This window comes from Arvicola amphibius, chromosome 14, assembly GCF_903992535.2.
Source record: "Arvicola amphibius chromosome 14, mArvAmp1.2, whole genome shotgun sequence".
NCBI classification, from domain to species: Eukaryota; Metazoa; Chordata; class Mammalia; order Rodentia; family Cricetidae; genus Arvicola; species Arvicola amphibius.
In genome coordinates, this window is record NC_052060.1 from 1,381,694 (window position 1) to 1,406,235 (window position 24,542).

General features: G+C 52.0%; 3 protein-coding genes across 4 annotated transcripts in view; 2 read left to right on the forward strand and 1 right to left on the reverse strand.

The window, feature by feature from the left end:
- The window catches only part of Smg5 (SMG5 nonsense mediated mRNA decay factor), a 26,002-nt gene extending 9,741 nt beyond the window's left edge, over window positions 1-16,261 (forward strand). Inside the window, exons 6-22 of the mRNA XM_038310785.2 lie at window positions 369-458; window positions 1,523-1,601; window positions 3,135-3,260; window positions 3,364-3,432; window positions 4,157-4,365; window positions 5,110-5,247; window positions 5,395-5,988; window positions 7,101-7,276; window positions 8,158-8,233; window positions 8,935-9,110; window positions 9,991-10,149; window positions 12,814-12,873; window positions 13,091-13,250; window positions 13,569-13,659; window positions 14,395-14,469; window positions 14,708-14,846; window positions 14,950-16,261. Of these exons, the coding sequence (XP_038166713.1) occupies window positions 369-458; window positions 1,523-1,601; window positions 3,135-3,260; window positions 3,364-3,432; window positions 4,157-4,365; window positions 5,110-5,247; window positions 5,395-5,988; window positions 7,101-7,276; window positions 8,158-8,233; window positions 8,935-9,110; window positions 9,991-10,149; window positions 12,814-12,873; window positions 13,091-13,250; window positions 13,569-13,659; window positions 14,395-14,469; window positions 14,708-14,846; window positions 14,950-15,033 (2,501 nt within the window). The 3' untranslated portion in view covers window positions 15,034-16,261. The remainder of the gene's footprint in view (window positions 1-368; window positions 459-1,522; window positions 1,602-3,134; window positions 3,261-3,363; window positions 3,433-4,156; window positions 4,366-5,109; window positions 5,248-5,394; window positions 5,989-7,100; window positions 7,277-8,157; window positions 8,234-8,934; window positions 9,111-9,990; window positions 10,150-12,813; window positions 12,874-13,090; window positions 13,251-13,568; window positions 13,660-14,394; window positions 14,470-14,707; window positions 14,847-14,949) is intronic.
- A 2,158-nt stretch (window positions 16,262-18,419) lies between these two features.
- Paqr6 (progestin and adipoQ receptor family member 6) lies at window positions 18,420-22,115 on the forward strand. Of its 2 annotated transcripts, none has more exons than XM_038311582.1 (8): window positions 18,420-18,431; window positions 18,852-18,927; window positions 19,447-19,574; window positions 19,673-19,875; window positions 19,950-20,076; window positions 20,698-20,794; window positions 20,909-21,059; window positions 21,361-22,115. In XM_038311582.1, exons 2-8 carry the CDS (start codon window positions 18,877-18,879, stop codon window positions 21,633-21,635), a joined length of 1,032 nt encoding a protein of 343 aa, XP_038167510.1. In that variant the 5' UTR covers window positions 18,420-18,431; window positions 18,852-18,876; the 3' UTR covers window positions 21,636-22,115. The 2 variants fall into 2 exon arrangements, with proteins under 2 accessions (XP_038167510.1, XP_038167509.1); XM_038311581.1 differs by having other exon boundaries at window positions 18,422-18,494.
- A 174-nt stretch (window positions 22,116-22,289) lies between these two features.
- Window positions 22,290-23,688, reverse strand: LOC119800894 (bone gamma-carboxyglutamate protein). The gene is made up of 4 exons (XM_038311246.1): window positions 22,962-23,688; window positions 22,838-22,870; window positions 22,655-22,724; window positions 22,290-22,450 (listed from the first exon to the last, which is right to left on the reverse strand). Exons 1-4 carry the CDS (start codon window positions 23,170-23,172, stop codon window positions 22,318-22,320), a joined length of 447 nt encoding a protein of 148 aa, XP_038167174.1. The 5' UTR covers window positions 23,173-23,688; the 3' UTR covers window positions 22,290-22,317.
- Between the last annotated feature and the right edge of the window lie 854 nt (window positions 23,689-24,542).

Consider the following 24,542-nt stretch of genomic DNA (forward strand, 5'->3'; position numbering starts at 1 on the left):
AGAGTCTACTGTTTTACATTAACAGGACCAGTGTCTTCCTGTAGAATCAACCATTGCATTCCAGAACCAAATAGCAGAGATTCTTGCAAGCAGTTATATTTGCTGCAGGTCCCTGCATTGGGACGAGACACTCAAGATGAACCTGCTCACTTTATAGATGCTGATTCTTTACATTTTGAATCGTTAGCAAGGAAGAGAGTCAAGTGCTGTGTATAGTCACACAGACTTAGGATTGTGTCAGAGATCCTACAGCCCATGTGTTAGTTCATATCCCTGCCTCTTAGGCTTTTTACAGCTTTTCAGGGCGGACTCAGGGAGGGCTTCCTAAAATATAAAATCATCCCTTTTTCCCTTTCTCTCCCATGTAGCACGCTATCAGAATGAATTGGCTGGTGTGGACACTGAGCTGCTAGCTGAAAGGTTTTACTACCAAGCCTTGTCAGTAGCTCCCCAGATTGGTAAGTGTTCTCTTTGGATGTAAATCAGGTCATGTCAGGGAGGGAGGCAGTTCTGTTGGCCACAAATAGGCCTTGTGCTCATTTCTCTAGGTCCTTGATTTTCTCATTCTCATATGTCACCATGGGTATATATTCTCCCCTTTGTGACACACACACAGAAGATGAAAGAAAGGAAAGAGAAATGGACAAGTATTAACAGAGAAGGGGAGAAAATGGTTCATCTCTCTGTGTGAGGTCGCTATAGAAAGAAGAGATACATCAGCTTGCCACACACAGTGTACTGAGAGCTTTTATTACAGGGGTTGGGAATGTAGCTTAGTTGGTAGGTAGAGTGCTTATCTACCATGCACTGCAAAAGCCAGGCCTGGTGGTGTACACTTACAGTCTCAGTGCTTGAGGGCTAGAATTAGGAAGCTCACAAGTTCAAGATCATCCTTGGCTATATACCAAGTGTGAGACTAGCCTGAGCTACATGAGATCCTGTCTCAAAATGTATATACTCTGAAAAAAAATGTATTCATTTATTTATTACATATATAGTGTTCTGCATGCATGTATGCCTGCAAGCCAGAAGAGGGCACCAGATCTCGTTATAGATGATTGCGAGCCACCATGTGATTGCTGGGAATTGAACTCAGGACCTCTAGAAGAGCAACCAGTGCTCTTAACTCTGAGCCATCTCTCTAACCCCTAACTATATATACTTTTAAAAGATGCCATTATAGAAAGAAATGGGGATTCACATGTAGAGAGTAGTAACAAACACAGATGTTGAACAAACAAACTGAGCTAGAAGAAAGAAGAGGGCTCCGTTAAAGAGCCACAGTGCCACCAAAGAGATGCACCCCGGTTCAGGTAAACCCTGAAAAACCAAAATGGAATGATGAGAAGAGAGGGTAGAGATTCCTCGGAGGAGGAAGACTGATGTGCTGTTCACCCGAGGTTCCACTGTTGCCTGCCAGCCTAGCCTTTTCCCTGGTATTCTCTAATGCTTAGTGTTGATTGGGCCTGGCAACCTTGACTAAGATTGTGGACTCAACTGCGTGAATTCTCTTTGACTCTAGGAATGCCCTTCAACCAGCTGGGCACCCTTGCAGGCAGCAAGTATTACAATGTGGAAGCCATGTATTGCTACTTGCGCTGGTAAGTGTTTGCCAGCTCCTTCCCAGCCTTGCAGTCCATCCCTGCTTTCCCCCATCTCTTATTTTTCCCATCTTTCACCAACTTTTAACTAAGATAGAGGATGTTAGATTGAGGGACTCTACACTCAAGGGTACACTGACTCAGCCCTGCTGTTTTTACAGAGCCATGTGGGTTTATAGGCCTTTGAGAAATTAAAATAATAACACGCTTATTGTAAACGTCAGTTTGTTCTCCTTTTGCTTCCGTGTCGGTTTGTTTTAGAGACAGGGTCTTCCTCTGTACCTGTGACTGGTCAAGATTTCACTGTGTAGCCAAAGCTGACCTCAAACTTGTAGTGGTCCTCCTTCCTCTATCTCCTGATCGCTGGACTAAAGGTATACATATCAGCCAGGACTGAGAGCTTTCTGTAGAAGGAAATTTGTTTTGCTTTTTTAAGAAAGGGAGCCAGGCGGTGGTGGCGCACACCTTTAATCCCAGTACTCGGAAGGCAGAGGCAGGTGGATCTCTGTGAGTTTGAGGCCAGCCTGGTCTACAAGAGCTAGTTCCAGGACAGGCTCCAAAGCTACAGAGAAACTCTGTCTCGAAAAACAAACAAACAAAAAAACCGAACAACAAAAAAAAGGTTTCTCTCTATAACAGTTCTGGCTGTCTTACCTGCCTCTGCCTTCTGAGTGTTGTGATTACCATCCAGCCTGTTTTGTTTAAATTCATTTTGAAAATTTTTTCTGGTTTTCTTTATTTTACGTGTTTTAGTGTTTTGCTTACATATATGTTTTCTCATTTGTACCTGGTGCATGAAGCTGTTAGACGAAAGATTCATGAATCTGGAGTTACAGATGGTTGTGAGCTACCTTGTGGGTGCTGAGAATTGGAAGCAGAAGGATCAGGAGTTCAAAGCCAGCCTTCATTACACGGGCAAAAACAACACCACGACAAAAGTGTCACATAGTGCCAAAGTTGTTGGTTTTATAATGAAATAAGTTCGTGGTGAAGATTCACCACTACCATGTGCCAACTGTGTTACCACCTTGGTAGTTTGTTCTTGCGGGTTTTTCTCCTTATCTTTGAATGTAGATAGTATTAGGGTGTGCTGTGTGCCAGACCCGGACTAAGTGTTGCAGCATTAACAAATAATTCAGGTAAATATATTTAGTTGTAGTAAATGCTTACACAGTGCTGACCCGCATTGTAAGTTGAGATGGTATTTTAGGGATGGTAAGTTAAACTTGTAACAAGGTAGGATTAATTCCCCTCTTTCATATAGAAAGGAAAGTAAGGAAGATACTACCTTTACTTGGATGACTGTCACACATGCGTGAGAACATGTGTGAGTGTTTGTGTGTGTCCCCATCTGTGTCCATGTGTCCAGGAAAGATGGTTCAGGAGTCTTTACCCCAACTATGTATACAGATACTGAGGCTGAAACACCCTCTATTTACTAGTAATGGTTCTTAAGGCCCCAGTAGGTGACCTTTCCCATTTCCTCCTATTCCTCTATTGAGATGCAGTAGTTAACCCCTGTTTCTCCTTCAGCATCCAGTCAGAGGTGTCCTTTGAGGGAGCCTATGGGAACCTTAAGAGGCTATATGACAAGGCAGCCAAAATGTACCATCAGCTGAAGAAGTCTGAGACCAGGAAGCTCTCCCCTAGCAAAAAGCGGTAAGTGGGGCCTGTGGGGGGGAGGACATTTTGCAGTGACTACAGTGGAACCACAGGGACTGTAGAGCCATTCAGCATGTACTCTGGGTTCCTCTCGTTCCAGATGTAAAGACATTAAGAGGTTGTTGGTAAACTTCATGTACCTACAAAGCCTGTTACAGCCCAAAAGTAGGTGAGTAGAAGTGAGTGTGAGCAGGAACGGTGTCAAGCAAGCTCTTCCTTGACTGCTTCTTATGTTTGCTGTACTATGGTTTATGTGGGAGAGGCTCACCAGTTGGCTCATCTTTGGCTTCCCTCACTATTGTGTCTGGGCCCATCCTGACGGACACAAAGTGAGTGCTTACTAGATGCTGAAGTAGTGGCTAAGTGACTGAATTAACCCCGTTTCACGTTGAGTCTGAAATACCCTCAATCATTGTTTTGTTTGTTGTTTTTATCAATCGAAGCAGGACCTGTTCATACTAGGCAACTTTGGTTTTATTTTCTTGATATACATTGGTCTGTGTTTGTGGTGTCGTTCCCCCCACAACCCCCAGTCCCCACAGTCTAAGTTTCTATAGGATCCTTTAGTGTTTCCTCTTCTTTTTTTTTTTTTTTCTTTTGAAACAGGTCTACTGTGTAACCGTTGCTGGCCTGACACTGTGTAGCTATGTGGATCAGGCTGGCCTTTAATTCACAGAAATCTGCTTGCCTCTGCTTCCCAGGTGTTGGGATTAAAGGCGTGTGCCATCAAGTGTAGCTGACCTGTTTGTTTGTTTGTTTCTGTGCTAGGGATTGAGCCCAGGGCCTTAGGCAAACACTTTACCCTAAAACTGCATCCCTAAACTCTTTGACTCGTCAGTTCTTTGCCACCCCCACCCATCAGTGACATTCTTGTTCTTCCTGCCTTCCCATAGCTCCATGGACTCAGAACTGACCTCACTTTGCCAGTCTGTCCTAGAGGATTTCAACCTCTGCCTCTTCTACCTACCCTCCTCTCCCAACCTTGGCCTAACGAACGAGGAAGAGGAAGAGTGCGAAAGTGGATATGCTTACCTCCCTGACCTCCTCATCTTTCAGATGGCCATTATCTGCCTCATGGGTGTGCACAGTTTAAAGAGAGCAGGTACTCTTCACCATGTCCCTCTCCTCCCCACTATCCTGTTGCCAGTGTAATGAGACTCTTCCAGCCTATGTCACTGACAGGTGTGTAGAGTGAAGGCCAAGGAAGTCTACTGATGGCACCTCCTGTAAATGAGCAGAGGCAGCTTTGGGTTCTTACTTCTCCCCTAAACCCCCTCCATAGACAGCTGCATACTCTCCAGGGTCCAGGCCTTGGTATCAGAGCACTTAAAACAGCCTGAAAACCTTTCTGGAGAGGCAGTGGGAGAGGCAGTGCTAGGTGCCAAAACTCTTGGGTTACCAGGAACAGTCAAAGCTCAAGAGAGGTAAGCTAGGGCAAGAAGATACACCTACATGAAAAGGTGGGGGGTGGGCTGCTACAGTTTAGTTTGTGAGAAGGTGGATACTATTCAAGAGACTTGAGAAACCTTTTTTTTTAAAAATATTTATTTATTTATTATGTATACAATATTCTGTCTGTGCGTGTGCCTGCAGGCCAGAAGAGGGCACCAGACCCCATTACAGATGGTTGTGAGCCACCATGTGGTTGCTGGGAATTGAACTCAGGACCTTTGGAAGAGCAGACAGTGCTCTTAACCTCTGAGCCATCTCTCCAGCCCGAGAAACCTTTTTTTTTTTTTTTTTTTTTTTTTAATCAAGAACCAGCTTTGAGGAGTAATTGGGTCATTGGATGAGTTGAGAGCAGGTAAGACAAGTTGAAACTGACGGTGCTTACTTCTGGTTTTAGGGTCCAAGCAGTACAGTGCAGCCATTGCCTTCACCCTCGCCCTCTTCTCCCACCTCATTAATCATGTCAACATAAGGCTGCAGGCGGAGCTGGAAGAGGGCGAGAGCCCTGTCTCGGCTTTTCAGAGTGACGGCACAGGTTTGAGGCTGGGGGGGCTCTGGAAAGTTTGCATGAGACGGGATAAGGAGGGAATCGCGCGTGTAGGGAGAGCTCTGTGTGAGAGGGCGCGTCCAGCTGACAGGCCTCAGTGTTTCAGTTCCTCTCCCTACTTTCCCCTGTATGCAGATGAACCAGAATCAAAAGAACTAGAAAAAGAAGAACCAGAGCCTGAGCCTCCCACTGTGATGCCCCAAACTGATGAGAGTAGAAAGAGCCGGAAACACTCCCGACTCTCTTGTCTCCGCCGCCGCCGCCGCCGCCACCATCCTCCTAAAGCTGGTGATGACAGTGACCTAAGTGAAGGTTTTGAATCAGACTCAAGCCATGACTCTGCCCAGGCCAGTGATGGCTCCGACAGTGGCTCTGATAAGAGTCTAGAAGGCAGGGGCACCGCTTTTGATGCAGAGACAGACTCAGAAATGAACAGCCAGGAGTCCCGGTCAGACCTGGAAGACATGGAGGATGAAGAGGGAACAAGGTCCCCAGCTCTGGAGCCTCCCCAGGCCAGGTCAGAGGTTCCTGACGCCCTCAACGGCCCTCTGGGCCCCAGTGATGCTAGCAATCTCCAGGCCATGTCCACCCAGATGTTCCAGACCAAGCGCTGCTTCCGACTGGCCCCCACTTTCAGCAACCTGCTCCTGCAGCCCACCACGGAACCCAACAGTGTGGACAGTCACAGGTCTTGTGTCAATGGAGATGTGAACAAGCCTTTAGAGCCAGGTACCTCCTGCTTGGGTGCTCTGCCATCTAACTCAGCACGGTGCTGAGTTTCACCACTGCCCTGTGGCTTTGGGCCCTTCTCTCCTCCTGTTGGTCGTTGGACTTCCTTCCCTCATGGTATCCAGTTCTGCCTAGGTTCTCCAAAGCTGAACACAGTGTTCTTGTCAGAGCAGTACTGAGTGACACTCCAGTGTCATCATTGTAGAGGGAGCGATCTTCAGCAGCATTCCTGGAGCCTATTCTATATCAAGCACGAGGCTAGGCCATTTTAGAGTATTATCCTTTCTTCTGCTACTACTGTGTAGGCAACCTAGGAGCTCATGCATGCTGACCATGTGTTAACCACAGAGCAACCTCCCCAGTGGTTAGGGTGCTCTCTTGCCTAGCTTAGCAACCTGCAGTGGAAGAGCTGCCAGCCCTGTTCTAAATGCTGTCTTTAACCTCCAGACTTTGTACAGAATGCCCCATTTGTCTGAAGCATGCACAAGCATGGCCTTTTTTGGTTTGTTTGTTTGTTTGTTTGAGGCGGTTTCTCTGTGTAGGCCAGGCTGTCCTCAAACTCAGAGATCTGCTTGCCCCTGCCTCCTGGGTGCTGGGATTAAAGGCATGTGCCACCACTGCCCAGAAGGTTGTTTTTTAAAATAGTCATTGTATCTGGGATTTGCTTGAGGCCAGTGACATCTTCTCCTTGTGGGTAACTTCTACCATCTGCTCTACTGCAGCCTCTACCCTCTCCTGTCTGGTGAGACCTCACTGGCGTACTTGTCTTGAGATAGACTGAGCTTTGGGAGAACTAAGTAATGTCTTCTCTGTTTGTGTTCCTAGTGGCTAACACAGTCGAGCTGTTGTGCATGGAGTGCAATTTTTAAGACTTAAGAGATTTTAAATGAACGCAGGTATCATGATACACTCCCTTAATCCCAGCACAAAGCTCTTGGTTTAAAAGTTAGTGGACCCGGAACAATGGGGCAGGGATCTGACTGTGAGAACGAATCAGAACTCAGACTCTAGGTGGGTGGAATGGGTGGGTAACACTCCCTGAAAGTACAGAAGCCCATTGCTAAATGCTGTTCACTGCTTACCCCAGTTTTTTCTCCTTTGCCCCACCCCAGCCTCTGAGGATGGCTCTGAGTCAGAGGGGAGCGAGTCTAGCAGCCGCTCCTGTCGCAATGAGCGCAGCCTTCAGGAGAAGCTGCAGGCCCTGATGGCTGAGGGCCTCCTTCCTGCTGTGAAGGTCTTCCTAGACTGGCTGCGGACTAATCCTGACCTCATCATCGTCTGTGCGCAGGTGTTTACACCACATCCTACATTTTCAGGTTCTACAAGGTTGGAAGGGTGATGAGATAAGAAGGGGCCTGGTGGTCTGTCAAGAACTTGATTGGCCTGGCCAAAGTAGGCATGATCTTTTCCTGCAAAGAACCTATGTCCAGGGGACAGAGAGGAAGCTGCTAATTCTGCTTTATTTCCCCAAAGTTGGCTTAATAGCTGACATTCTGGGTAATGTTGGGAACCAGACTCAGTAAACATGAAAGAATACAATGGAAAGAAAGATAACAAAGGCTGGGTGGTGGTGGTGGTGCGTGCCTTTTTAGTTCCAGCACTCGGGAGGCAGAAGCGGGCAGGTATCTGAGTTCAAGGCCAGCGTGGTCTACAAAGTGAGTTCAAGGGCAGACAGGACTGATATAGAGAGAAACCCTGTCTCGATCCCCCCTCCCCAAACAAAACAAACAAATAAACAAAAACACAATAGGGGATTGCAATGGAGATGGGAAACTGGGACAGAGTTGAGCCTTTCCAGGCAGGGACTGTGGCTTAGGAGAGGCTTGCTGGCATAGGGGTTGCATGGTCCGTGCCTGCACTGCCTTGGAGTCAGAGCCTCAGTCTGGAGCTCCTTGCAAGCTAGTGTCGAGTGTTGTGGTCTTGTTTACTGTGAGAGGCCTTGTTCCCTTCCTGTGGGTCTCCGCTAGATAGGAGCACTCAGCTCATGGCTCTTACTTCACCCTTTCTTGGTCCAGAAAGCCCCTTCAGGTCCAATTCCCAAGTCTTCCACGAATTTCTTGTTAATCTGCCTAACAAGGCCCTCTGAGTCTCATAACACAAGGACCCGGGTGTGATACCTGCTTTGCTTTTCTGCATTGTTTCTGCTGGAGGTATCCCTTTTCTCCCCAGAGCTCTCAAAGTCTGTGGAACCGCCTGTCTGTGTTGCTGAATCTGTTGCCGGCAGCTGGTGAACTCCAGGATTCTGGTGAGTGGACCCTAGGACTAGTCTCCTCTCTTACTGGCCCCGTCAGACCTGGTTGGTCCCCACCTGTAACAGATTTTTGGAGAAGGAGCCTCCCTAGCACAGAGCAGTCAGTACAGTTTCCACACCAACGCTGCTTCTACCAGTCTGGTGATTTTGTGTGTGAGGAGGTAAGAGCAGAGAGGAGTCTGAAAGGCTAGGCTTGTCATTGTTATCACTATGTTACCTGCAGGCATTGAGGACTGATCAGTTCATCCCCTCTACCACCTGGCCATATTCTTTTCTTTCTTTCTTTAAATATTTATTTATTATGTATACAATATTCTGTCTGTGTATGCCTGTAGGCCAGAAGAGGGCACCAGACCCCATTATAGATGGTTGTGAGCCACCGTGTGGTTGCTGGGAATTGAACTCAGGACCTTTGGAAGAGCAGACAGTGCTCTTAACCTCTGAGCCATCTCTCCAGCCCCGAGATGGGCATTTTCCCGGAACTGTTTTCCTCTGTACTGTTTTCCTCTGTTTAGGAGCCTTTTCGGGCTGACTGTCGTCATTCACCCTGCCTGCTTGGCCCCGGGTGTGTCTCTGCCTTCTGTTTCCATCCACTGTTTGTCTGTCTCATCAGCTTGGTAATTCTCTATAGGAGGTTTGTATTTCCTGTGAGGTTATTCTCCAGAGCAGTGGTCTGATAGTCTCCTTCTGCCTAGGCCTGGCCCTAAGTCCTGAAGTCCAGAGTCTCCTTGAAGGCTGTGAGCTGCCTGACCTCCCTGCTGGCCTGCTGCTCCCAGAGGATATGGCACTGCGAAACCTACCTCCTCTCCGGACTGCTCATAGACGCTTTAACTTCGATACAGTTCGGCCCCTGCTCAGTGCTTTAGAGGAGGTAAGGAACTTGCTTCCTACCACGAGTGCCAAGTGTTCGTCATATGTGGCAGCAAATCAGGGTTTCTTGGCTGGGGCAGGACCCACATGCAGACAGGGAGCATCCTTCTGGCTACAGATTTACCTTGACAGGTGTCTTTCTAAACATGTGCTACTACTAGTGTTTCCTTTTCATTTCTCCTCCTTGTGCTGAAGACAGAGAAAGTTAATCAGGACTTGGAATTTTTCTGCTTCTGTGGGCCAGCCCAGAACTGAACTGGCAGAGCCAGAAAGCACATCCGGACCATTTTGGTCAGCAGCTTTTCTCCCTTGAGTCTTATCACCACATAGGCCACCTGGGGCAGCAAGGAGAAACAAGCCAACAGACTGCCAAGTTTCCTCCACAACCAGAGGAGTGCGACCTGTTTTCATATTTTAGGGTAGGCCAGATTTTTATCTGAAGGGCACGAGGAAGGGTTTTACTAAAAAAAGAAAAATTGAGAAGTGTGAACCTAGCGTCTCTCTTTACACGTGAGATGCTGAGAGTCTGAAGAGAGATGGCTTTAGAACATGTTTCCTCACTCCTGGACTGCTGCCTTTTCTTTCTTTTTTTGTCCTTTTTTTGCAGTACTGGGGATCAAACCCATGGCCGTACACCTGCTGGGCAGTCATTGTACCGCTGAGCTACACTGAGCACCACTCTCTCCTACTTTCTCTTTATCCTAAGACCTGGCCCTCTGATCGCCTACAAGGCTCTTTTCCCTGCTAGTTAGCACTTAGTGGGTCTGCATCTTGGTGCCCTGCCTTTCCAAGGAGACTTGCGCTGAGAGGTGGCTGGTGTAGCTGGGTGGCAGGAGAGTGAGGGTGCCTGTCAGATTAATTGGGTCTCTGTTCTCCCGCAGTCGGTGGTGCGCATCTGCTACATTCGCAGCTTTGGGCACTTTGTGGCTAGATTACAAGGCAGCATCCTACAGTTCAATCCTGAGGTCGGCATCTTCGTCAGCATTGCTCAGTCTGAGCAAGAGAGCCTGCTGCAGCAGGCTCAGGCCCAGTTTCGCATGGTGAGTCAGCCTTCCCTTCCCTGGAAACTCTTTCCCTTGGGCTTCCTGAAGAACCAGAGGAGGGGATCAGCTGCATGAATAGTTCTTATCTGAAGAGCTAGGAAGCCAGATCAGAGGCCCTGCAAGGCCTGAGGGGTGGAATTGCTAGGCAGGGCGTGAGAGACACTGTGAGTAGAGGCAGTGTGGCTTTGGACCTCTCCTCAGACTGAATTAGTTTTGAGACCATCTCTGTCACCACTGAATCTGAAATAGACAAGTCACCGAACCTTGCTTGGCTAGCTTCCTGTCACTTAGAGGAATCCATAGAATTAGCTATGGGTAGGTGAGAAGATGGAATGATGGTGCCTATTGTCCTAGAGGAGGGGAGCAAGCAGTGGCCTGTGTGCTGGCACAAGCACTGAGAATTTGCTGTACGACACACTTGTCAGCATTTTAGACACAGCAGCAAACATGCAGTCTCTTCACTTCTGGGTCATCCGCTCTGAGCATTAGTGTCCTTCCTGACCTTTGAACTGCTGGAATGGGCCATTGTGTGTCAGGCATGGGAGCCTTGGGGCCTTCATCCCAAGCCCTGACCTCTGATGCTCTTCCTTTCTCCCAGTCCTCTGAGCCCCATTGCTGTGGACATTTGACAGGCTGAAAAGGGGAGCATGTTCCCCCAGAAACTCCCTGCTGCCTTACGAACAAGCACATTTTGTTAAACAAGCTTTTGTGTTAAGGCTTTTGTTCTGTACAGGAAGACATGAGGGCAGGGTTACAAAGTAGGGAAGTTACACAGCTTTAAAACAAAACTGTTAAAATTTATGCAGGCTTTTTCTCGAACTCACAGCTCCAAAGCAGTAAGTACCAGTGAGTACCCTCTCATGTGGTTCTGGGTGCTGCAGGCCACCCTGTTTCCTGCTCTGCCTAGGTCCCTGACTCACTGCAAGCCTGCCGTCTCTTGTCATACACTGAGCACTCGGTGTGCTCAGTCTGTTTTGCAGGTGCCCTGTCATTTCACCCCCAGTCTGCCTGTGTCTTCCTTTTGTGTCTGAGAGACTAAGGACAGTTCTAAGACACCAAGTCAGGGTGGGGACCAGGGCTCTGACGTCTCAGGGAAAACCCAAGTTCTTTGATTTGTTTCAATTTTAGTTTTCTTAGCCATGCTAGGATTACAGGCATATGTCATTATATCTGGTGCCAACTGTGAGCACTCAAACTGACTGTTGTGTGCTGCTCTGGGGGTTTAATTTCTGTGCTAGGAGCTGTTGTCCCACTGCTAAGTGACTGCCAGCCTTAGCAACTCTCTCACTGGCCCTCTGAGAGCAACAGACCCACATCTGTCCGAGCTGCTGGACTGGTAAAGCCCTAGCCTTCAGTTGGTGTGCCTCTCCCCTTCCTGCATTCAGGCGGTTCCACACAGGGGGCCTGAGTCCCTTTCGGAATCTTGTAGTTTCCGAGTGATGATTTAGCATAGAAAGTCAGGTTTAGGCTCAGTTCTGCAGTGAGAAAAGAGGGAACTTTGTCCACTTTGTGTTCTCCATTTCTGTCTTCTGGCTAACCTGGAAGGATGTGACCTTTGTCAACTTTGTTCTGTTCTTTCCTCCTCTACCAGTGCCTCTTAAAGGGCATGGTTGGCATTTGGGGCAGGGCACTTCTTAATTGTGCAGGAGTCTGCAGGATAACCCTGGGACAATTATCCTTGGTGTATACTATTAGTGTGGACTGTCCATTTCCACTAATTCTGTGTGACAACCTACATGACATTTGGTTAAGTCTCTAACAGCCTCAGCTTTTCCCTTTTTGTCTTTACCTCCTTGACTCATTTGTAGAGTTGTCTGGTTTGGTCTCGTTAGCATGACATCTGAGGACACTTGGCTCACCTAAGAGCCTTCAGTGGTGCTCCGCTACCTCCCAGGACAGAGGGCTCACTCTTGTCCACATTCATATGTGAAGGGCTTGGAACTTCCTTTTGAAAACGGAAAGAATTCCAGATAAGGTGATGATGGGTATTGAGCAGGGTTGGAAAACGGTTGTGGCTCTTGTGAGAGAACAGGGATGAATCAGAGAGACTAGAGAGGCGTGGATTAGAGCATCCTGAAAGGGTTGTTCTTAGGCTGAGCCTGTGTTCTTGAGGTAAGGGAAGGTGTGCAAGTCAGAGGGTTCACTTGACAATACTGGCCAGGTGATGATTTATGTGCTGAGCGAGGAAAGACCTAAGCCACTTTGAGCATTCTGATTTGGGCAGTTGGTGGTTCACTTACTAACCTGAAGAAGGCTGGGCAAAGCTGGGCAAAACAAGGAGTGGTTGGGGCTGCTGTGCTGGACAGCCGGGGCATGTGTGGCCGGAACAGGATGGGCGGGTCTGGGCAAACACTGACAGGTCCAGAGCAGGCAAAGGTGTGTGTGGCTGGTACCCTGAGGAGGACCTGGCTAGAAGGAGCAGAGGTACAGAGGTTAGAGCCTAAGGCACAACAAGTAGTGTCCTACACGCCAAAAATACTCTGCTTTCTCCTCTCCCGAGCTCCTCGGGCATGAACCTGCCATGGGTCAGTCATGGGGGTTGTAGACTGAATCAGAAAAGAATTCCTTTCTCCCATAACAGGACTTCACACGAGCCGTAGACCTAGTCCTCTGGCTCCAAAGGAGGACATAGCTCTTCTCACAGCTGTGCTTTCCTTGTAGGCGGAGGAGGAGGCTCGGCGGAACAGGCTCATGAGAGACATGGCTCAGCTACGGTTACAGGTGGGCAGGGCCCGTCCTTCTGTTCTTGGTCGAGCTTCGCTTAAGTCCTTTCAGATGTCCCTGCTGTGGCTCGGGACAGCTACTCTGAGAGCTCCTTGTTGGCCTCCAGAATATTCTCCATGATGCTCAGCTTTCCTTCTGCTTTGTCCCTTTACTCCAAGCTTTGGTCACCCACTAAGCTCTCTGCAGCCTCAACCACTCAGCCTTTTCTTACCAGCTCGAGGTCTCCCAGCTGGAAGGGAGCCTGCAGCAGCCCAAGGCCCAGTCAGCCATGTCTCCCTACCTCATCCCTGACACCCAGGCCCTCTGCTACCACCTCCCTCTCATCCGCCAGCTGGCCACTAGTGGCCGCTTTATCATCATCATTCCAAGGACAGGTAAGTTTATCTGGGAGGCTGGGTGTAGATGGTGTGTTCTTTGGGACCAGTGTATACGTGGTCTTGGTCAAGTCCTACTACTGTGAACTGCAGCCTCAGCATGGGCATCTGTGCTAAACATTGCTGCAAAAGATACGGGCAAGTAATGAGAAACGAGCAGGAGCGCTGGGTGAGCTGTTAGCTCCCTGCTGGCTGGTCACGTTTCCAAAGAGCTTCCAAAATCTTGTGGGCATCACAATCCTACATACATCTCCTGCAGTGTAGTCTGCAGCCAGAACTTACTGTCTTGTTCTTACCTTCGCCCACTCCGCCTGCTAGTGATCGATGGCCTGGATTTGCTGAAAAAGGAACAGCCAGGGGCCCGGGATGGGATCCGGTACCTGGAGGCAGAGTTTAAAAAAGGAAACAGGTGAGAGTGCAGGTCGGGTGGGGCCTGAGCAGCCTGGGTGTGTTATCTAGACTGCTTGGGAGTGACAGGGACCTTGTTCACCATTCATGTGCCTCTTTGGGAGAGTCTCAACTCTCAAGACAAGGAAATTCGAAGAGCTGAGAGCCCTGGGGAGTCAGAAACACTGCCCTGTGTCTCTGAGGCAGACTCTGGACAGCACCTGCTGGAGACAGGAGCAGTCAATCCCAGCTCCAGGCTGTGGCTCCTTTGAAGGAGCTGTCAAGCTTCAGTTGGAGACTTAGGGAACAGGCCTCCTATTTGCCCACTAAAGGGGCTGTGGAAGCCACCCAGGGAGAAGCTGGAGCCCAGACAGGCCCCACCCTTCTAGCCTTTGGGACTGAGGAAAGGAGAGAGAGAGAGAGCTCCTCCTGCCCTGCCTCTCTGGCCTGCCTGGCCAGGAAGCTGCACAAGGCTTGCTTGTTTGGAGGTCACCCCCAGAAGCTCTGGCTTGAAAGCATCAGCTTCTATTGCCTTCCCAGCTCCTCCCCTGGGAAAAAACAGAAACCCGATGTTATCAGTAGAGAAAGCCAGCCTGGCATCCAAGAAGCTACCTGAAAATGGCTCCACACAGCCTGATGGGAGGGACATAGCTATCCTGTCTCCCTGAACTGACACGCCCTCCCCAGCCACAATGGCCTGCTTTGTGTAAACCGCCCTCCCTATCCCATGTCCCCACCTTTGTGGTCTCCTTTGCAGATACATTCGCTGCCAGAAGGAGATGGGAAAGAGCTTTGAACGGCATAAACTGAAGCGGCAGGATGCAGATGCCTGGTAAAGTGTCAGCCCGCTCCCCAGAACCTGTCAGAGCTGACTCTGCTAGCCCCTCTGTGAACTCCCCTACCCAGAGATGCCTGGGCTCAACATCTTGTCTGTATCTCCTGGCACATACTCCAGGGCCAGCTTCTAGGGTCCATTGCCACCAGCTGCCTGTTTTCTCTTGTCCCCAGGAGATTTTTATGTTCAGATTATGGTCATGCATGGTCTTGTTCCCTTTACTCCACATTCTCAGGACTCTCTATAAGATCCTGGACAGCTGCAGACAGCTAACTTTGGCCCAAGGGGCAGGGGAGGAGGACCCGAGTGGCATGGTGACCATCATCACAGGCCTTCATTTGGACAACCCCAGTGTGCTCTCTGGGCCCATGCAGGTGAGTCCCGGGTGAGTTGGGGAGAGGTGTTAGGGAAGAGTCATCTTGAGATGCCCCAGACAAGCTGCCTTTCCCTCATCTTCCCTCCTCCTTCATTCCGCAGGCCGCCCTGCAAGCTGCCGCCCATGCCAGTGTGGATGTCAAGAATGTTGTGGACTTCTACAGGCAGTGGAAGGAGATTGGTTGAGATCGGCCCCAAGCCCTGCAGTGGGGCTGACTCCAGATTTCTCCTGTGCTCTCTGGCAGCCAGGACCACCGCCTGCAGTCACCCACCACACGCAAACAGGAAGCCCAGCTGCACTGAGGCTGCAGGGAGGGCCAGGAGCCAGCTGGGAGGATGGGGGCCCTCCCGTTGCTAAGGCGAAATCAGGAAAGTGAGGAAGTGCTTGGAGTAGGAGTGGCTTATGGGCCCCTCTCCAGCCTTCCACCTCACCCCCCTGCTGTCCGGGGCGGGAGCGGGGCAGGGGCAGGCATGGGTGTCTGCATTTCATTGGAGCAGTTCCTGGACTTGTGAGAGGAAAGGACACCAGAAGGGCCCAGTCCTCGCCCAAGATACAGGGTGGGTGGGGCTCGGAGTTTGGGCCCCTGGCTCTCAGGGAAGAGTTGGGAGATACTGAGTGTCTGCATGGTTCTCTGCAGACCCTGCCTACCCTCAAGGACCTTCCCCCTCGTCTTCCATGGGGACAGGGCAGCTCTGGAGCCAGCTGTGGTGGCTCTTAAGGAAGCAGGGCCTGAAATGGCCTACACCATAGAGCAGGGGCTGCACACTCTGAGGCCCCACTTCCTTTCTGCCACCTCCAGCTTCCAGGCCCTTAGGGTGTGGGGTGACTGGCTTTCTGCCAGCAGTCATCCCTTCCCCACCAGTTCCACCGTCACTGTGCTTTGTGCTCTTGGCTGCTGTGCTGGATAAGGGGTGCCAATGAGGGAGTGAGGGCCAAGGCCACCCCTCTCACCATCCAGGGAGGGCTGGAGGAAGGGTGGCAGAGAAGCAAGATCCCTGAAAGCGGTTTACTCGGGGCCCTCTGCCCTGAACTACCCTCCTTTTGCCCATCCCCAGGATGACAGCCCTGGTGGGCTAAGCACGGGCTGGCTTCTGGAACGCCAAGTGACACAGAAGCAGAGATCATGAATTGCTCAGGGTCAGAATGGTACCCTGCGAGCAAAGAGCTCTGGCCATGGCTACCCCAGTTCACCCCTCAGCCTGAAAGCAGAGCAGAGCTTGGGCTGGGTTCTTCTCTGCTTCCCCCCTTACCCCAGCTGGCCTAGCTGCTTCGGCTGTGCTTAGAGGAGCTGGCTTCTTGCCTTCCGCTAAGACAGAGGGTTTGGGAAAACCAGGGGACAGTGGGATTATCCCATTTACAGTTCTGGCAGAGACTTGAGACTCAAGCATCAATTAATAAAGACCCCTCCCCCAAGCCCACTCTGTCTGCTGTGCCTTCTTTCCAGGAGTCTTGGGGTGGGGGTAAGAGGAGCCTGATGATTTCGGAAGTGCTCTACTCTCAGAGAATGACACACCTTTTCAGTGGGAAGTCACGTCACACTCTGAGGCGAGCCCTTAAGTGCCTGGGCAACTGAGTCTACCTTGATGGGGCCAGAGAGATGACTCAGTGGCTAGGAGCCCTTGTTTCTTGTAGAGGACCCGAGTTCAAGTCCTAGCGCCCACGTGGTGGCTCACAGCCATCCACAACCCCAGTTCCAGGGGATCTGGGAATCTTCCACTTCAGACTTACAAAGGCACCAGGCAAAACACACACAAAATTGACCTTGAACAGATTTTACTAACAGGTATACTTTGCACTTTTTACACATGCTATAAATACTGCCATTCTTAAGTTTCTTTCAGTTCCCGACCCCAGGTTGACTTAGAAGACTGCAGGTCTAACGGTTTAAGCAGATGGATCACACAGCAAAAGCAGTGTGTATTACAAGTTTTTAAGTACACAAGCGGTTTGGTTTTTCAAGACAGGGTTTCTCTGTGTATCCCTGGCTGTTCTGGAATTCTCTATAGGCCACCAGGCTGGCTTCCAACTCAGAGATCCCTGCCTCCTTCTGCCTCCCAAATACTGAGATTATAAAGGCAGGCGCCACTGTCCAGCCAGTGTTCTGTTTGAAGTTATCACCCAGGGTCCTACCTGTTTGGCAGAGTGTTGTATCATCCCCCCTCACCCCATAACAGCAGAGAAGACTTAGTGGCCGACCTGGACTTAATGATGCTTCCTTGTAAGAGGTTTGCCTTTGGTTGACCATCATTGGTCACTGTCCTTTGTCATGAGAATCAGAGCAAACATTTACACCCAGCACCCACTCGCCTACTTCCCTTTGGGGTTGTTTTGGAGGCAGTGCTTGTTACTTATGTCTCCTAAGTGAATCTTGCTGAGTCATAACATCAATTCTATCACTTTGTGTCTCTTCCACCTCACTACCAACTGTCCTTAGCACGTGGGATTTAGAGAGTTCCAAATTGCTGTGTAACCAACCCGGCCCTGGACCTCTGGTGGGAGCACAGGAAGCGTCACAGCGCTGGTTTACAGAACACTGGTGCCATCTGCAGCCTGGACCTAGTTGGGTGTTCCCAGCTGGGTGCTGTCCTGCAGGAGGTTGAAGCTAAGGTTCTTTATACCTACCCTACTGAATTGGCAACTCATTGTGAGTCAGGGTAAATCAGAGAGATTAGCAATGCCCTTCACAGGTGGCCCAACATTCGCCAAGGGCAAAGCAAGGATGGCTTCTGAGATGCAGCTGAAATTGGCATTGGAGCCTCCTGCCTAGCAACCTCAGATCCTGGGGAACTTGGACCAAGTGTCCTGGTCAAAGAGTAGATCCCAGTTTGGGCCCCTAGGCTGGTCAAGACAGCACAGTCAAGTGGGCCCACACTCACGCTGAGGGCTGGTGGTGTGTAGGAGCCCAAGCCAGCTGCCTGCTAATGGACTGGGCCACCCCCGTGCTACTCCAAGACTAATAGACAAGGCTAAGATTGTTCCCCAGCTTCCCCCTGTCTCTCTCATTCTGCCAGGCATGGCCCACTTCCCCAGCCACTCCAGGATCCAGAGACTCTGCTTGTGGAGTCCAGTCAGCCTAGCTGGTAGCGAGGTCAGTCTCTGGGAGAGGAAATATCCGCCCAGCCTCGCATTCCTCTCTGCTGCCGAGATCTCCAGACCCTATTGCGACGGCAGATGGACCCCTCCCAGAATCGTTTCAGCCTTTCCCAGGGAGGGGGGCAGCAGTCAGGATAGGCACCTCTCCTACACCGCCTCTTCACTTGGTATGAAGGGTCTGGGGACCAGGTTTGTGCTGTCAAACTAGGCAAGGTCCTTAGCACCGAGCTCACAGGACAGACAGACAGATTGACTGACGCTGTAAGTCCTCCAGAGCCCGGCAGTACTCCGGGACGGGCGGAGCTGGCTGCAGGAAAAGAGCGTGGATTTGCTGGGAAGTTTTAGCCTGGGGCAGGAGGAGGGGTCTAAATCAGCGGCCCAGCCTACTCCGTTAGCCCTGCCCCCGCCGGTGCCAAGGAATGTGCTAGGCGAGACGGCTGAAGGGAGGGCGGGGCAAGCGGAGCCGAGGCCACCCAGACGCGGCGCACAGGTCTGGGCTGAGGGGCACGGGACCCAGGAGAGGCAGGGGTCCCAAGTACTCTCAGGGGCACAGGTGGGCTCCTTCGAGAAGAGGAGCGCGCCCCCTAATTCCTTGTCTTTCTTATCTCCGTCTTCGGGGCGTGGGGTAGGAGAGAGACTTCTTGAAGTCTCGGATCTGGTTGAGAACCAAACGGGGTTCTAACAGGAGGCAGCCCCGCTGCTGGGGGCCCTTTACTGCACGCCGGCCGGCAGAGGCTGAGGACCTTCACGGCAGGACTGAATGCCCTAGGCTAGGTCCAGGAGGGAAAAGGGAAATAGCTGTGGCCAGTACCGGCTGCTACCTGTGTAGGAGCCCATCCTGGACTCAGTGGTTGACTCTACCCTGATTCTGGTTGTAGAAATCCCTAACCCACCCCTGTTCTATCTCCAGGACAACGTGGAGATACCTGGCCACCATGCTCAGTCTCAAGCTGCCTCAACTTCTTCGAGTCCACCAGGTCCCCCGGGTGAGGGGCCCCCAACCCATCACCAACTTTGCCTCTCCTCAGAGGGCTCGCTGGGGCAAAGATTTCCCTCTTGTTAGCTAGTAGGGAAGCTCCTCCTGCAAGCTAACTTTCTTATCTCTCTATTGCAGTATAGAACCTGCGACCTCTCCCCAAAGCCCCAAATATCCCTCAATCCAGAGTCCCTTTCTGCAGAACACCCTGTGTGTGTATTCCCCAATCCTACCTGATCTCAGTATGGGTCTGTGAGTTTGGAAGACTGGTAAGAAAGGGGTTGGACTGAATTTGGCTTGGGACCACTGAGATCCTGTTTCCAGACACTTTATTTTTCAAGACAGGGTTTCTCTGTGAAGCCCGACTGTCCTGGAACTCACTCTGTAGACCAGGCTGGCCTCGAACTCATGGAACGCCTGCCTCTGCCTCTGTAGTGCTGGGATTAAAGGCCAGGCTACCAGACACTTTTCATGCAGGGGATAGGCTTGCATACCATGACCCCTCTGCTCTCTCCCCCACCACCTCCAGGTGTTTTGGGAAGACAACATCATGTCTGGCTACCGACGCCCCACAAGCTCGGCCTTAGACTGTGTCCTCAGCTCCTTCCAGATGACCAATGAGACGGTCAACATCTGGACTCACTTCCTGCCCACCTGGTGAGCAAAGGCTCTGCCTTAGATTCAGACGGGGTGCCAGGCGGGCAGGGACTGGTCAGGCACTCTGGTCCCAGCACCTGAGCAGGTGCCCGGCACAGGTACTTCCTGTGGCGCCTCCTGGCGTTGGGTAGCTCGGGCTTCCCCGCGGAGCCGTACCACCTGCCGTTGCTGGTCTTCCTACTGCCCGCCTGCCTCTACCCCTTCGCATCCTGCTGCGCGCACACCTTTAGCTCCATGTCGCCCCGTGCGCGCCACATCTGCTACTTCCTGGACTACGGGGCGCTCAGCCTCTACAGCCTGGGTAAGCTGAGGGCAGTGGGTGATGGTGGGGCGCAGAGGATGAGCCCGCAGGCCTCAACTTGCACCTCGCCACAGGCTGTGCCTTCCCCTATGCCGCCTACTCCATGCCGGCCTCCTGGCTGCACGGTCGCCTGCACCAGTTCTTCGTGCCTACCGCTGCGCTCAACTCCTTCCTGTGCACCGGCCTCTCCTGCTACTCGCGGTGGGTTGCTGCACTGCTTTTGAGCCACCCCAGTACCCAACCCAGTAGGAGGCCTTACTGTTGGCCAGTGTGCTGTCCTGGAAAGGCACTTGTCTTTATTCTTTGAGGCCACTTAACAGACGTGGCGTTTATGCGGGGCGAGGAGGGCGAGGATCCTGTGTCCTGAAGGCGTTCTCTTTTATTTTTTACTACATATATTTGTGTGTTTATCATACCCGCTGAGTTATCTCACCAGCCCCTATTTCCTTCCCCTCTCTCCCTTCTTTCCTTTTATTTATTCTTTTTCCTCGCTTCCTTTTGTTTGAGACAGGGTCCCCCACTCACCCACCCGGAACTCACTCAGTAGACCAGGCTGGCCTCAAAAACAGTGATATCCCCGTCTCTGCTTCCCAAGTGCTGGGACTAAAGGCGGGCATCACCACCACCCTGAGACAGGGTCTTGAACTATATGCCTGACCTCCCGCCTCTACCTCCCAATGCTGGGGTTACAGGCATGCCTCAACACATGCTTCCTGATGTTCTTTTAGCCACTGAGGTCCTTCACCCCTTCTGACCCAAAATAACTTCTTCATCTGCAGTCACCCCAGGGACGGAGACCAACCTGCTTTTCTTGCCTGTCAGGTTCCCAGAGCTAGAAAGCCCGAGGCTCAGCAAGGTTCTGCGCACCACCGCCTTTGCCTACCCCTTCTTGTTTGACAACCTCCCGCTGTTCTACAGGGTAAGGACCAGGCTGTCCCTCAGTCTCTCTCCTCAGCTTTCCGCAGGCACAGGACCCTGGTGCCCAACACAACCCTGGTGCCCAGCACCCAGCTGCTCTCCTTTCTCTTACCAGCTGAAGCTGTGCTGGGGCAGGACCCACAGCTGTGGGCAGGAGGCACTGAGCTCCAGCCACACCTACCACCTCCTCTGCGCTCTACTCACAGGCTTCCTTTTTGCAGCCCGTCTGCCCGAGCGCCTGGCACCTGGGCGCTTCGACTATATTGGTGAGCACAGCCTGGCTTCTCCAAGTGTAGAGTGAGCCAGGAACATGGGGTATCCTAGCCTGAGGGTGAATGATAAAGCCAAGAGGATGTCCCAGTCCCCCCTCCACTGTGCCCCACCCAGCTCTCAGTAATCACAGAATTTAGGGCTTTATGCAACTCAGTCCAATTGCTCTTACAGAACCTTTAGGGATCTGGTTTTCTCCCTCACAGGCCCAGTGGGCAGGTGACAGCCCCAGGTTATATGTCAATCTGTTCAAAACTGTGATGGTTCTGTGCCTAACCAGTTCACCCCTCCCTTCAGGCCATAGCCACCAGCTGTTCCATATCTGTGCAGTGCTGGGCACCCACTTCCAGCTGGAGGCAGTGCTGGTTGATATGGGATCCCGTAGAGCCTGGCTGACCATGCAAGAACCCACCCTTAGCCTGGAGGCCACCATGGCCACATTGAGCCTGGCAGTGACCGGGAACCTGCTTATCATTGCTGCTTTCACTGCCTCTCTGCTGCGCATCCCTGGAAGCTGCCCCCTGCTGCAGGGTGGCCCACCGGAAGAGGAGCTCCAGGCTAAACACCAGTGAGGCGCATCTTTGGTAGAGCATGGAAGGGGGGCAGAGGCCTGCCTTATTGCTGTGGAGGAGCCCTGATGGGGCCTGAGAAGCAGAGGCTTTTCTGAGCCTGAAAGGAGCGGCCAGGGAGAAGAGAAAGTCTAGGGACAGAGGACCCAAGAGGCAGGCAGTGAAGGGCAGCAAGTGGGGACAAGTACCTAGGTTGGGGCAGAGCTGGTGTGTGGGGCGCCTGGAATCTGCTCAGTTCAGGTCATCCTAAGCGCTTGTGAGCCGTCTGCACCACATACCTGCCCTACCCCAGGGCCAGACTGGGCCACTTGTCAGCAACGGTGTGTCCACACAGGAGCTGCCTGTTCTGCTTGTCACTGTGACCAGGCCTTTGCTGATTCGTATGTTTGGATGTGTTATCAGATGTGGTGGGGGTCACTGTGGGGAGGGGGCTGTTGGACTTTAGAGAGCCACCTCCAGTGCTGTCCACAGCAAAGCAGTATAATAAACTGGACTGTAGCTTTCTGGGATTGAGTGTGAGCGCTTCCGCCACCCCCATCACCACCCCTGAACCCCCACGACAGACAGACCGGAGCCCAGCTCCTCATCTGGACTTTATTGGAGCAGCTGTGCCACCCATACTTGCAGGGCAGAGAGAAGGAAACAGGGATGGTCGAATCCTGGAGTAGCCGAAGTTGAGACTGCCCTAAGCAGTGGTACCGTAGAAGCGGCTGTAGGCATCCTGGAAGCCGATGTGGTCTGCTAGTTCATCACAATTGGGGTTGAGCTCACACACCTCCCTCTTGGGCTCCAGGGGATCTGGGTAGGGGGCTGGGGCTCTGAGAAACACCAAATGGCAGCATCAGCCGACATGTGGTGCACACACCCTCTTCCCGCTGCTCAAGAGGCTGGGGCTCCGGGCTCTGGGGAAATCGACTTGCACTGTACAGCCCTTTGCAGCTCATGGGGGACCCCCCCCCACGACCTCTCCTTACCAATGTGGAAGGCAAACAGCCCTGGCCCAGCACCTCCTTCCCACTCACCCAAGTCCATGGCCCAGGTAGCGCCGGAGTCTGTTCACTACCTTACTGCCCTCCTGCTTGGACACGAAGGCTGTGCAGCAGAGGGAGAGGGGTCAGGAAAGGTGGGGACAGCCAGGCAGGGAGAAGGGGGAGCTGGAGACAGGGTGAGGGGCAGGGCTGAGGCTCCAGGCTTCCTACCAGTACCTTTGTCAGACTCTGAGCCCCTGGGCTTTGCATCTGTAGAGAAAAGAGTATGCAGTTAGCTCTGCTTTCTGACACCCCTTCAGGAGTACGATTACCCCCAGAAATGAACAAGAAGGAAACGTACCTGCTGGACCGGAGAGGCAGAATGCAGCCAGGGCCAGGAGAGTGAGCAGAGAGAGGGTCCTCATGGTGTCTGCCAGTTCTGCACCAGGATGCTGCGTGAAACTTGTCTGCTCTGTGCCCTTCAGCCTCCAGTACCATTTATATCCGCTGCCTGTGCCCCCAATGTGAGCAGGCGGGGCAGGGGCTGCTGCCAGGACTAATTGGGGGGTCATGTGCCCTGGCTCAACATGTCAAACCCAAGGGATGGTGTGGTTGGTGATTGCAGCTGCCTGGGTGAGGCCCTGGGAGTAGAGTGTGGGCCACAATCAGAGGCTGCCAGACTGACTTTGCCCCAACTTCTTCTGCCTGGGGCTGCCCCTCCTCTCCTAGTCTCTGCATCTCCCTCAGCCTTAGCTAGAGCACTGGCTGGGCCCTACGAGTACCCTAGAGACGGTGCAAAGGTCTAAAATAGGTTGGGATGAACTTTGGGATGAACTGGGCTCCAGGTCCCATAGCCTGTGATTTTCAGTGCCTGCCACAAGGGCAGGAGCCAAACCCCAGGAAAGGAGCGGCCAGCAATGTCCTCATTTGCCCAGCGCAGAAAGCTCAGTTCAAGTGGGGAAAGGGTGGTGGTGTGTCGTTAGCTTTCTGTCGACTTGAAAGGAAGCTTCAGTTGACACAATGCCTCCATAAATCTGGCTGTAGGGCATTTTCTTAGTGATTGAAGGGAGAGGGCCCAGCCCATGGTAGACATACCATCTTGGGCTGGTGGTGCTGGGTTCTATAAGAAAGCAGGCTGAGCAAGCCATGGGGAGCAAGGCAGTTTGCAGCGCCCTCTATGACCTCTGCTTCAGCTCCTGCCTTCCAGGCTCCTGCCCTGACTTCCTTCGATGGACATTGATACTGAAGCGTAAGCCAAATAAACCCTTTCTTTCTCAAGCTGCTTTGGTCATTGTGTTTTATCACAGGGATTAGTAACCCTAAGACAGGTCTAATGGGACCAGGAGAAAAGTTCATAGACCTCGGCCGACAAAGGTGAGGATGGCCTCTTCAATTCTGGCACAGTGACGGACGAACACAGACCAGGAAGGTGGACCCTGGTGGGAAGACTTGCAAGCTGCACATGCAGGGGACGCACGGTTTCCATCCTGTCAGGGTCGCCTCCCAGTGTCAACCTCACAGGGACAGAGCATCCTACCCTAACCCTGTCTCCCAGCCGGGTGAGGTGGGGAATGAGAAGGTGACCTGGTATTGTGACCTGTCTGGCCTTTTTGTTCTTTTGAGATGGTCTCAGGACGTAGCACAGGCTGGCCTCAAACTCAGGCCTTCCTGCCTCTGCTTCCAGAGGCTGGGATTACAGCCCTGCTACTCTCACCTCTGACCTGTCTTCACTGTCTGCAGTCACCTGGCATCAACCTGAATTCACAATGGTGACAGGTGACAGCACAGGGTGACAGGCAGGGGCAGGGCTCCTGAGACAGCTCTGCACAAGCAGGTTAGGAGAAAGAATACCTGCCCCACCCTAGGGAAGCCTGGCCCTCCCACTGGTGGCCTGGCTGTGACAACAGTGGGGTGGGGAAAGGGAAGTGTTTAGTTATGCTGG

Bases quoted from the DNA above. Each gene is read 5' to 3' on its own strand.
- LOC119800894 (XM_038311246.1), bottom strand. From the start codon at position 23,172: ATGACCCCCCAATTAGTCCTGGCAGCAGCCCCTGCCCCGCCTGCTCAC. The intron at 22,871-22,961 runs GTACGTTTCCTT...TTTTCTCTACAG, and splicing joins CTGCCTCTCCGGTCCAGCAG to ATGCAAAGCCCAGGGGCTCA. The intron at 22,725-22,837 runs GTACTGGTAGGA...TCTGCTGCACAG, and splicing joins GGGCTCAGAGTCTGACAAAG to CCTTCGTGTCCAAGCAGGAG.
- Paqr6 (XM_038311582.1), top strand. From the start codon at position 18,877: ATGCTCAGTCTCAAGCTGCCTCAACTTCTTCGAGTCCACCAGGTCCCC. The intron at 20,077-20,697 runs GTGGGTTGCTGC...CTTGCCTGTCAG, and splicing joins GGCCTCTCCTGCTACTCGCG to GTTCCCAGAGCTAGAAAGCC. The intron at 20,795-20,908 runs GTAAGGACCAGG...TTCTCTTACCAG, and splicing joins ACCTCCCGCTGTTCTACAGG to CTGAAGCTGTGCTGGGGCAG.